Source organism: Drosophila mojavensis, unplaced genomic scaffold, assembly GCF_018153725.1.
Source record: "Drosophila mojavensis isolate 15081-1352.22 unplaced genomic scaffold, ASM1815372v1 contig_136, whole genome shotgun sequence".
NCBI classification, from domain to species: Eukaryota; Metazoa; Arthropoda; class Insecta; order Diptera; family Drosophilidae; genus Drosophila; species Drosophila mojavensis.
This window is the reverse complement of record NW_025318667.1, coordinates 19,185,814-19,198,287: the sequence shown is the minus strand read 5'-3', so window position 1 is coordinate 19,198,287 and position 12,474 is coordinate 19,185,814. Positions and strand designations below refer to the sequence as shown.

At 44.2% G+C, this 12,474-nt stretch overlaps 1 protein-coding gene across 1 annotated transcript; it reads right to left on the bottom strand.

Moving 5' to 3' along the window:
- Positions 1–6,158: 6,158 nt before the first annotated feature.
- On the bottom strand, positions 6,159–7,244 carry LOC6584242 (27 kDa hemolymph protein). The gene has a single exon (XM_032732316.2). It carries the CDS (start codon positions 7,221–7,223, stop codon positions 6,255–6,257), a length of 969 nt encoding a protein of 322 aa, XP_032588207.1. The 5' UTR covers positions 7,224–7,244; the 3' UTR covers positions 6,159–6,254.
- Positions 7,245–12,474: the final 5,230 nt, after the last annotated feature.

Genomic DNA, 12,474 nt, shown 5'->3' with positions numbered 1-12,474 from the left:
TATCTAGCTATTTAGTTTTTTTTTTTATTTATTCATTTGTTAATTTGTTACGTATTTATTTATTTTTTGTTTTACTCAACTATTATTATTTCTTTAATTTGTATAAATTATTTTTTATACAATTTTTTAATTTGTATTAATTTATTTATAGTTGGCATATAGTGAAGTTAATTTGTAATTGATTTATTATATTTTTTTTATTATATTTTTAATTAATTATTTTTTAAATATTTGTATTCATTAATTTGTATTGATTTATTTATTTTTTTAATTTATTAATTATTTATAACATATTTATTCATTTATGTACAATATAATGTATTTAAATCATTTCTTCATTTATTTAATTATTATTTGTTTCGAAATGATAAATATATATATATATATATATATTTTTTTTTTTAATAAATCAAAAATAATAATAAATTCTTTTGTAAAAATTCAATCAGTCTTAATCAATGTGCTTAAAATTGAGTTAAAATTTCGTTGATATTCAATTCTGATTCCGTTTCCGATCCATTTTTTCCACAGCAACATTCACAGCTGGGCGCCTGGGGTACGATTCGCCGGCATAATTATATACTCTTTTATAAATATTGCAAGTGTACAGGGTAAAAATAAAGTAAAAATGGAAAAAGGGGGAAAAGTAAACATCGCGCGTTTTAATAGTTTCAAGGGTTGTTGGGATGGAATTAGGGGCGCTTGCGGCTGCAAACTTCACTGTCGCAATTAATAAAGTTTTGGCCCCAACGCAAAAAAACACTGAAACAATAACAAAAAAAATAAAATAAAATAAAAAGAGACAACTACATAGTAAAAATGGCGTACAGCAACAACAATAACAGCTGTGAAAATTTTTGCAATTTGTGGGAAAATGGCTGACATTGCGTATACGCCGCATATGACGGCAAAGCAATTGCCAGCTGCCCCTCTCGGAGGCTAGCCTCTATGCATACATCATTTGCCGGCCAACCCCACCCAAGCACCGACCACAAGGGATGCCATATAACCTCATCACGAATGTGTTGTTGATTTTTTTTTATTACTTTACCACCATGTTGTGGGCTACCGAAAGCTGTATCTGAATACTGTCAACATATTGATTACGCAGCTTTAATCAAATTACGAGCAGCCATCTAGAAACAGATGACACAAGCTTCACATATCAAAGCGGCAAAAAGTGCCCCTTCTCCTCGCTCAAATCAATTGAAATATGCATTTTTTCATTTGCTGAGTAATAGAGATATTTGCTGTCGAAAACATGTTCAATATATTAAATATATAGTTTTAGACGATCTGTTTCAGTTCAATCAGCATTTAATATACCTTATATTGCATAACTCATTGGCTTTCGATCTATCTGAGAAGACTCCAATATCCCACTATCGTTATGTTTTTTCAGATCTCTCCCTTTCACCTTTACTTTCTCTCGATCTCCCTCTCTCAGCGTCAGTTTTTCATGCTTTCCTTCTCTCTCTCTATCTTGTCTGTCTGTTTCTCTCTCCATCTGTCTCATGCTTTCCATACCGTCACCCTATCCCTTTGCCCTCTCTCCTTCTTTGTCGGTCACCGTCTTTTTCTCTTACTTGTCTCTGTCCCTCTGCCTCTTCTTCACTCTTTTTCCCACTCTCTCGCTCTCTCTTTCTCTCTCCCTCTCTATATACATATTTCTTTCACATTTGTTCTCTCATTATCTCCTCCCCCCCCCCTCTCATTTGCTCTATCGCCCTTTCTATCTGTCTCCCTCACTCTCCCTCCCTCCCTCCACATTTCTTCTCACTCTGCATTTTTATATATCCATAAATCCTTGCTAACGACCTCATATCTGTTAACGATAATTATAATTAGGAAATCTAGCGACAACCAACGGCCAATTACTATAGAGAAATGTTGCACATGCTGTGGCCAGCACAAAGTGCTGTTATAGCTTATGTTTTATTAAACAATTGGCAGCACTGGCCATGTCGCGTCGCGTCGTGGCATCCACCTGCCATGTGGACGACGCGTCGTCTGTGGCTTGGCCTGCAAATATTTTGTTTGAGACAACTTTGTGTTGAAATTCTTTTGCAAACTTTACGCAATTAAACGCTCTTCAAACTGAAGGCATACCAAGGTATATGTGTGTGTGTCTGTGGTGTGTGTAACGTGGTCAACTGACCGCTGCAACGGTTTTTTCATCCTTTGCTTTCTTTTTTTTTTTTTTTTTGGCTACAGCGCGATTCGACAACACGAAAGAGAATCAGCAGAAGTTGCAAAGTGCATTGGTTACTGTGGCAATAACACTCAGACTTTGTGGCATGCTGAGACTTTGCGGTTTTTATGCTTCACTAAATGACGCTATCCAAAAACGTGAACGTGTCCCAGGCCAACTGTCTTGATGTGTGTGTGCCTGTGTGTGTGTGTGTGTGTGTGTGGGCCAGTTGAGGTGTTTGGGCGAAAGTTTTGTCGACATCTTAATTTCTCACTTGTAAATTGAGCTGCGCCAGCAACCGCAAATTAGACCCCAAAGTATACGTACTTTGTGGATGCCAAATATGGCCACACACGCACACACATACACGCGTGCACCTAGACAAAAACAAACACACACACACACACACACACACACATACAGTGTACGCACACTCATGTGTTAAACCAACAAGCACACGCATGTCGCTTCACACGGACACAGACAAAGGCGCTTACTCGCACACACACACACAGATACTCAGCTTTGCTGTGTAACAAAGTTGAAGTGAAACAAGACCCACACACAGAGAGCGAGAGAGAGAGAGATGGAGAGAGAGCAGCGCACAGGACAGTCAAAATATAGAATTGACCTACGAAATGCGATTAAATTGAGCTAGAATTTGTGATCAGCCGCGCAAAGAGTTGAAATATGTAAGTTGAATATAATATAAATAGCCTTGCATTAATTGCAGATGCTCAAAGTACACACACACACACACACACACACACATGAGTAGGCTCAAGATAATTAATGATTTGCTGGCGATTGACAGGTGATTTTCTGAGCAATGCTGAACGACTGCCGTCAGTTAAATACTATTTACAGTTAGGCAGAGCCAAAAGTCTATTAATAACTATGTTAATTTGCATAGAATGCCCATTTAATTATATGTATTTATATTTCTTTTACATCATCGATTATCATCAATTTGAGTTTTTTTTTTTAGCATTAATTTGCTGGCAATTACAAATAGATAACATCGGGCCGACGTTGGCGGCGAAACGTGGGTTAAGAACCTGTCAATTTGCCAGTCGCGCATCGCTGAAATTTCCCAGCGGGCGGCGGCTGGCAGCCTCTTTTCACACTCAGTTCGGGCAGGAACAGATAGAGAGAGAGAGGGAGGGAGATACACGCACACACACAGATACATATACACTCACACACGCAGTGGCAGACAAACATGTTGGCGCTCATTTCACACCGCACACGTAGACAAACATTTACAAATGAGCGCTGAAGCGTGGGACACCAGACGCCGCAAATGCCTCAGGTGCCATCAGCTGGCTCCCAGTTGAAGTGCATGCTTCGGTGCCCCGCCCACTGGCTGCCCCTTGCCCGCTCGGATTGCCATTTCCATTCTCGCTCGCTTTCTAATGCGTGCACAATTAGAGCCAGTTGCAGGCAAATTGTGATATTTAATTAAACGTTGGCCACACGCCGAATACTCTTTGCCGTATCTGTGTGTGTGTGTGTGTGCGCGCGGATGTATGTGTGTGCGCTTTATTCATGTGAGCTGCTTCCCATTTGGCTGGCGCAGCTCAGTCGAAAGTTAAATCCGAACTTTGTTGGCCTGCCCTCGGCCCCCATCCCCTGGCACAGTCAATAATTTGGCCAATGACGTGCAATTATTTGCCCAGCCAAGTTTTGAGACAACTCAGCCTCTGACACCGCCATCGCCGTCGCAGTCGCAGTCATTGTCCAACCCAGCCCATCTCTGCCAGCAGCAAACACTGTCTGCCTCTACCGCTGCCTCTACCTCAGCCTCTGCCTGTACGTCCGCCTCTACCTCAGGCTCTGACTTTGCCTCTACATCTGCCTCTACCGCTGCCTCTACCTCAGCCTCTGCCTGTACGTCCGCCTCTACCTCAGGTTCTGCCTTTGCCTCTACATCTGCCTCTACCGCTGCCTCTACCTCAGGTTCTGCCTTTGCCTCTTTGTCTGCCTCTACCTCTAGCACTGCCTCTACCGCTGCCTCTACCGCAGCCTCTACCTCTGCCTTTTTGCAGTTTCTCTGCATTCTTGCTGGCAACTGCTCGCGTGGCACGTACAAAGTTTGTCTACTTCGGCCAATGCGGAGCTGAAGCTGAAGCTGAAGTTGAAGTCGCAGTCGAAGTGGAAGTCGAATGATTCATGGCCGCTGCAATTTAGCTGCCAACTCGCGAAAAGTACCGGAAACGCATTCATTTTCCGCATTTTTCACATCAATAATAAAGTGCAACCAGACCAGCGCCAAGCGCCAAGCGCCAGCCAATGTCCATTGAGTGGCCTTTTCCCAACTGCTCTGCAGACTGCAGCAGGAGTAGAGAGCTGAGAGCTGAGAGCTGCGAACTGAGAGCTTAGAGCTCAGAGCTGCGCGCTGCCAGAGACAAGCCTAATTAAGTTTGCAACATTTATGACTTGTTAGCCATTGGCCCAAACACTTGGCTAACTAACCAACTGAGCTGAAACAGTTGCAACTGGGGCAAACCCTCAACCAGCACCCCCACAAGCACTCGCACCACCGTCCCATCCACAGCCTCGGCCGATTGCAATTTCGGCTGAGAGTAAATGAGAAATGTTGAATGTAACTAAAGAAACTCAATTCATTTACCAAATGCAATTGACAGTTCGTCATTCCGAGAATTCCAATTAAAATTTGCTCCATTCCGTTTTGTCTCGTGTCAAAATGTTCCAAGGAAATTCAAACTTATTCATTCCAATTGGATAAATAATTAGTTATTCATGAGCTATCTGAGAAAAGAGGAATGCATCGTAGTTAACCTTTTCTATTTTCCTCATTTCATTCTCAATCATTCCTAGCTAAGCTCAGCACTTTCCTTCCGTTCCGTTCTAAGCCAGGCAATTCCACTTTGTTCCACAGCTCAAAGTCAAAGAGATATTTCTCTTCAATACCTTGCCCGTCCAGCCCATCGCATTCCCATACCCATTCCATTCCATTTCATTTCATGCCACAGCGAAACCTTTTAATTCCCGTTCCAGTCAGAGAAGAGCGAAAAACTGCTTCCATAAACTCAACTAAGCCAAGTAAAACTCCATTCATTTCACGCTTCGCCTGCCAGCAAATGCCCGACCCAAAAGATGTCGGCGTCATCTCCGTCTCTGCGTCCTTCTCTATTCTCATCCTCATCCCTATTCGCAGCCACATCCGTATCCTCGCTGTCCAGCTGCTACAAGTATTGAACTTTTCTGTACCGCAGTTGTCTCCGTCGACGGGGAAACGATGACAGTTGCGCTTTTTCTTCTACGCTTAGATTTATACGCAATTTTTTATGATTTACGAGACGGACTGAGCCACAGGCACAAGCTCATTTCAAGGTAATCTTTGGGCTGGCCAGCCCGGCCAGCTGGCCAGCTTAGCTGCCAAATCAATTTGCTTGCCAGACTGATGACCTGGTCAAAGTCCATAGTGCGCCTCACTGGGCTAAACCTTTTCACATTTTCCAAGCTGTTCTGCTGCTGCTGCTGGTGCTGGTGGTGCTGGCAGTCAATCCCAATCCCATTCACATTGTTTTGCCAGCGAGTCGCTGATAAGACACCGGCCCAGTCAGCAAACTCAGCGGACAGCGCACGCCGGACAGACAGCCAGACGGACAGACAGCCAGGCAGCCAGACAGCTGACCCGGCTGCTAACTACCCGATAAGCGCTGCAATGTGCGACTGCTGCTGCTGCTGCTGCTGTCGCTTCCTGCTGCTGCTGCTCCTGCTGCTGCTGCTGCTCCTGCTGCTCGGGCTGTTCATATTTCAGAGTCGTGTTTATGCAGCTTTGAACTTAACACTTTGCGACTTTCAGCTTGCTGGCGGTCATTAAAAGCGAAGCCGTTAAGCGGCTTAAGAGCACATTGCGCATACGCAGCGTGGACTTTATTAAACATAATTAAAATACACTGCAAAATGAGTAATACAATAAAAAAAAAAAAAAACACACTACGAAAAAAAACACAATAAAAATATTATGGGAACAAGCATGAACAAAAGTTTGTACAATGCACCGCATTTGAGATAATCTCTAGAGCTAAATTCACTACATTACGGCCAAGCCCAGAGCCAGGGTAATCGTCGCCGCAGCTGCTCCCGCGGAATGGGCCCAGCTTGGCGCTGCGCCAGCGCGCTGGGTGAGCGCCTCGCTGTGGTCCCGGGTGACGCGATCGACGACCTGCTGGCAGTTGGACTCCTTGCGCACGTAGCGGAACATCGACTCGACGATGTTGCTGGGCGTGATGTTGGTGCAGTTCTCCAGGTGGCGCACCACACAGTTCTCGAAGTCGTGCAGCTCGGTGCACTGGCGCGAGCCGAGCACCAGCTCGGGCAGCTCCACCGTCGATATGTTCAGCTGGCTGGGCATATAGTGGCCAAAGGACTTCTCCAGGCAGCGGCCCACATTGTCCTTGTGCTGCTCGAGGCACTCCGGCCCCTGCTCGGCAATGAACAGGGCTATCTGATCGCCGTTCTTGTAGCAGACAAAGTCCAGCAGTTTGCCAATGATGCGCTGCATCACGGCATTGTGCTGGCGCTCCTCGCGCGTCAAACAGGGCAGCAGCACCGCATTGAAGTCCGTGAGGCACTGCCGGGCCTGGGGCAGGCGCAGGCAGTACTTCTCGAAGACGACGTCCAGGTCGCCCAGTGGCCGCGCCCGCTCCACCTCGTCCAGCACGACCGTGATGTTGGCCAGCCCATTGAGGCACTCCATCAGTCGGCCGCCAGCCTGCTGGATGTCGTCGCTCAGCTTCGTCGCATTCACCTCGCTGGCCGGCAGCGCGGCATTCGCCTTGGCGCACTTCTGCTCCAGCAGCCGCTGCAGGTCGGCCAGGCTGACGTTGGCGGGCCCATAGCCAGCGGGCAAGTAGTGGGCGCCCAGCTCATTGAGGTCCTTGATGTTGGACGCATTCGGCAGCTGCAGCTCAGCTGCGGCCAAGGAGCAGCAGCAGCAGCAGCCAATCAGCGCCACGCACAGTGCGAGCAGCCGACGCGAACCATTCAACGTTGTCTCCATGACTGCCAGCTAGCAGCCGCGCAGTCGGCGCTCTCACTCCCAATCCCAATCGCAGTCGCAGTCTCAGTCCCATTCTCAGTCTCATTCTCAGTCTCTCTGGCTATCGCTTATCTTATCAGCGGCCAGAGCCGACACACTTAAGAGGCTTCGCCTCAATGCGACTGCGTCTCGCGATTAGCTGCGCTGCGGTCAATGTATGAGATTATCACGTTGTTCGCGTCAAATAAACACGAGTGAGCAGTACAAAACTATGCACACATATTCCATGCTCTATACTCTGTATATATGTGTGGCAGGCAGTTAAGCAAGGCAGAGCTGGAAGTTTTATGGGGACCAACGCAGATTAGAGATGATCTGAGCTGGAATTTTAGGAATCGGAAATCGAGGGTTGACTGAAATACAGTTGGTTGAAATTAGAGTTTCTGTGCTACAAAAATAGAAATTGATAAGCAGTTAATTGGGTCTTCAAATCCAGCCCGTAAATGTAGTCCGCTCTGGCAAATCGAGCAATAAACAATGTGCTCCAGCCGCGATAAGCAGCAGTCAACGTGATCGAGCGTTTATAGATTGTATTGTTTTTTTTTTTTTTTTTTTTTTTCTTGGGATCGAACTTGATCCATAGTTCAACTCTCCAAATCAAAGCTGATAGCCAGCAGCCCCCCGATCTCCGATCGATTATCAGGCGAAGCGAGCCAAGCGATTCGACCTTAATTCTGAAATGCTTTCTGATTTCCAGGCAGGGCTGGGCCATTGTGCGCGCGCGATGTGGAGCTGAAATTTGAGCTGCAGCAGCTGCTGGCAGAGCACGCATAGGGAAACGCAACACTGAGTAACAACAACGAAGAAAAACAAACAACAACAACAAATGGCAAAACAGAAACAACAAAATTTAACAATTTATCTTCGTTTGTAACGGAAGTTGCAGCGCAATAAACAACACGGCAACAGGAGCGAGCGAGTGAGCGAGAGGCGTAACCCCAGGAGGCGTGGCCGTCGAGAATGGGCCAGGAAACTTTCGGTTGCATTACACAAAGAATTTTCGGGTTGCTGAAATAATACGGCAAAATTACAGCTAACTGCGCCTCGAGACGATTTCGCTGCAAGTGAATGAAGCGTACGAAAAGGACTCTAAAAAATGATGGCAATTAATTGTTGCTGCTGCTGCTGCAGCTGCCTGGGCGTGGCACTGGTTGGGGGCTTAGCGAGTGTTGCCTGAGCAATTAGTGCGCTGGCATTTCTCAGAAAGCGCAAATTTGCATTTATCACAGCCGCAATAGCAAGTGGTGTGAGTGGTGTGAGTGGTGCGAGTGGTGCGAGCGGTGCAGCGGTGCAGTTGCTATAACTAAAGTCCTTTCGAATTCCACTTGACTTGCGGTTTGCATTGCAGCAAAACTCAGCGCGAAACCTCAACTTAAGCTGAGCTTGGCTTTAGCAGCAACAGTAGCGGCCAAAATAAAGTGCATGCTTGACGTTTGACTTTCAATGGAGCTAAGTAACACTCAAAGGCTTGTAATTGAAGTAGCTCGACCATTGCCATGGCTAAGCAGCTTGACTAGCTACAGTGGCTGCTGAAATTAAGTGCATACCAGCCGCAACTCAGCAACGGCTGCACAGTGGATCAACGTATTGGCTTCCACTGTGCTGCAGCTGCATTTACCAGTATCCGACTCACCACACATAACATCAACATAGATCAAATATGTCGAGCTGATATCGACAATGCCCGAGTTAAAGTGAACTCCAACAGTGGCTGCCAAAATAAAGTGCATGCTGGGCTTTCAATCAGCTTAAGCAGCAGCCTATCAATAGTCATTGACTTACGTCAGCCTTTGACATGGCTAAGCAACATCCAACTGACTAGCAACACTGGCATCCCAAATCAAGTGCATACCAGCCTCAAATTAGCAACGGCTGCACAGCGGATCAGTATGATGGCTGTCCAAATTAAGTGCATACTTAATGAGCTGTGCTGCAGCTGCAATTATCATGATGTGACACCCCCCCCCCCCCCACACACACACACACACACAGCTCAGATCAAACATGTTGGCCTGATATTGACAATGGCTGAGTTAAAGTGAGCTCCAACAGTGGCTGCTGAAATTAAGTGCCTGCTCGTTTGTTGGCTGGGCCGCACAGTGGTCCGCCGGCGGGCATCACGTTTGCCTTCGGGCGTAATGCCATAATTTTAATGCTCAACTGGCACTGTAATTGGCGTGGAGCAAGTTTGGCAAATCCCTCGGCTGCCCAGAATCGGAAGTGCGGCCAACTAATTGCAGCTGCCAATAAATTGCAACTGTGCAGCCAATTCGGCAGTGGACGTCGCCGTCGCTGTCGGCGTCGACGTCGGCGTCAGCGTCACCATTTGCCAATTGCTTTTTCAACGTTTCCGTTTCCGTTTTTTGCAGTGCGTGTGATGCCATTTAGAAGATTACGATGATGATCATCGCTGATGAGCATTTGGCAAATGAAGTTGTTTTATTGTTACGCACACAATTACAGCAGCTGCTTGTTTGCCTCAGCTCTGTCTCTGCCTCTGTGTGTGTGTGTGTGTGTGTGTGTGTGGGGTGTGTGCGTGCGTGTTTACGTTTGCTAAATGGCACCCGCATTAGTATGTGTGTATATCTGTGTGTGCATTTCAAAGCAAATATTTCATTTTCATAATCAAGCGTCGCCTGAGCAGCAAATTGAAGCTCATGCAGAAATTCTATTATATGTGCACATATGTATATACATAATTAAATGCACACACAAACACACACACACACAGCTATGCACCCATACACCTGTCTTATATTAAGCCAATTATATGCTGATTATTAAGGTACTCGAAAGCACAAACTCTGCACAATTAATTAGCCCAAAATTTGAAGCTATTAAGCCAATACTTGAACGAAATGCAGATGGCCAACGATATATGTATCTATATACATACATACATACATACATACATACATACATACATACATATCTATTTCACATGCTTTGCTCTCATATGTGAACGAAAAACCGAAAGCCAAATGAAATTTCGTTGACAGCATTTTAAGAAGTTGGCTGGGGCACGACGTGGCTTTCATTGATGGCCGCAATCGATGCGCACTGTCCAGGCGGCAACAGCTAAAATCCATTAGGCAGCGCATCGCAATTAAATTGAATACAAACCGCAAACACAAATTCCAAATGCCAAATGCCAAATGCCAAATGCCAAATTTGGCAAATGGATGCAAAATGCTCGAGCTTGGCCCGCGCTACAGATTATCGTAACGAAAAACAGGCCTGCGCCACTGGAACGACAACTGGAGCGAAATTTCATCGCCTCAACTGCGCTGAAAACGAAAACGAAAACTATTTCGAGTGAATCGATATCAATGAATAGATAGAGCAATAGTGGCCATTCGAGCCGCAGCACATTTTTTGTTGTTGCCATCAAAACAAACAACAAGGAGTCAAAATTAAGCATATAAAACCATCAGACTTGGGCTGGATGAGCATAGTCAACTAGAAGGATACCCTGTAGGATACCCTGTAGGATACCCTGTAGGATACCCTGTAGGATACCCTGTAGGATACCCTGAAGGATACCCTGTAGGATACCCTGCATTATTGCGGCTAAGCCTTTACATTTTTTGGAGCCTTAATGCCTAATCTGAGTACTGTAGAAACAAGTGCTATTAGAGATGTAATAAATGATATTATATAGGGAAAATAGTTTGTAGCTAAAGTCTTATTCAAAAGAAATTAAAAATTATAAATATATTAAAAAATATTGAAATATTAAAAAATTGAAAAGATTGAAGTTAAAACAAATTGCTTATAAGGGTAGCACAAAGCCTATGCAATAAAATATAAAAATTTATTCAAAAAAATACAAATTATGAAAATATACAAAAATAAAATAAATAAATCTAAATTAATTATGATTATAAATTTAAATATATTTTTAACGAACTCAGAGCACTCAGGGAATTTCCCTAGTATAAAATAATTGTTAAAGTTACTAATATGTATGACCTTCGATTTTCATAGATGATTGAGATGCAAGTGATTTTTCATGATTTTCTGATTATGATTAGTGATATTTATTAATTTATTATCATTAATTTATATATATATATATATATATATATATATATATATATTTATATATATATATATATATATTTTTTTTAATTTAATTCTTGTATTTGCAAAGTAAAAAAATACGTCAGCATGCCCGAGGGCGCTGTTTTTTGTATGTGCCTACCCTATAAAATATTTGTAGTTGGAAATGTGGCTCAATTGACTGCGTTCGTAACAAGCCTTCAGTACCATATTTCTTTTTGAACACTGTCCTGAAAGGTGAAAACGTCACTACAGCACCCTCCTACCATCAACAGCAATAATTTGTTAAGCGATCACTAGAGCTAGAGCACGATCATGCATGAATATTGTAGCACGTCTAGCAGTTATTTATTCTGCTAACAGACTCCATAAAATCATCTTAAAGTAGCACATATATATATATATATTATGAGGCTATGATAATATTGATAATCATGCATAGCAGATATCATCTTCATCCTTGTCCTTGTCAACTAACCCCACCAGAACGTGCCGCATCAAGGCGCACAAGCACATGCAGCATTAATATTGATAACAATATCCAAGGCATCAGCAGTTTAGCCAGCTATCACGCCCTCTTCAATCCGCACTCTGTTCACGAGGACATCCAAAGAGACAAAAATAAATGCATGACAGAGACGAGCAGCATGCAAAGTGGAGGCGGCGGCTGCAGCGGGTCACGCCTATGCACGATAGTTGAGTGCGCGTGACACGAAAGGGGATTGAAATCCAAATCAATAAACTGCCAAACATTGTGTCCAAAGGCTGCGTGCGACAACTATAAAAAAAAAAAAAAAAAAACAAACAAGTAAGAAGGCTCCAGTCGAGACTGCTCGACTAGGAGATACCCTGAACCCTCCAAGCTGATATTCTAATCAGTCTGGACTTCTTTTATGCACACATACATACACATGCACTTATAAGCACGCGCTCTGCTGACTGCGCAGTTAGCAGCGACTGCGCTTAGGCTGCGCTGCAATGTGGGCAATATTATGAAAATTTATTTGTTGAATAATTTCTTTTGTAGACATACGATCTTAATGAAACTTTTAGAGCGTAATCATATGGTTAAAATATGTGTACATTCCAAAGCACAAGTCTCTAGTACTTGAAATGCGTTTTTTACAAATTGGGGGAGAAGGGGGCGTGG

Bases quoted from the DNA above. Each gene is read 5' to 3' on its own strand.
- LOC6584242 (XM_032732316.2), bottom strand. From the start codon at position 7,223: ATGGAGACAACGTTGAATGGTTCGCGTCGGCTGCTCGCACTGTGCGTG.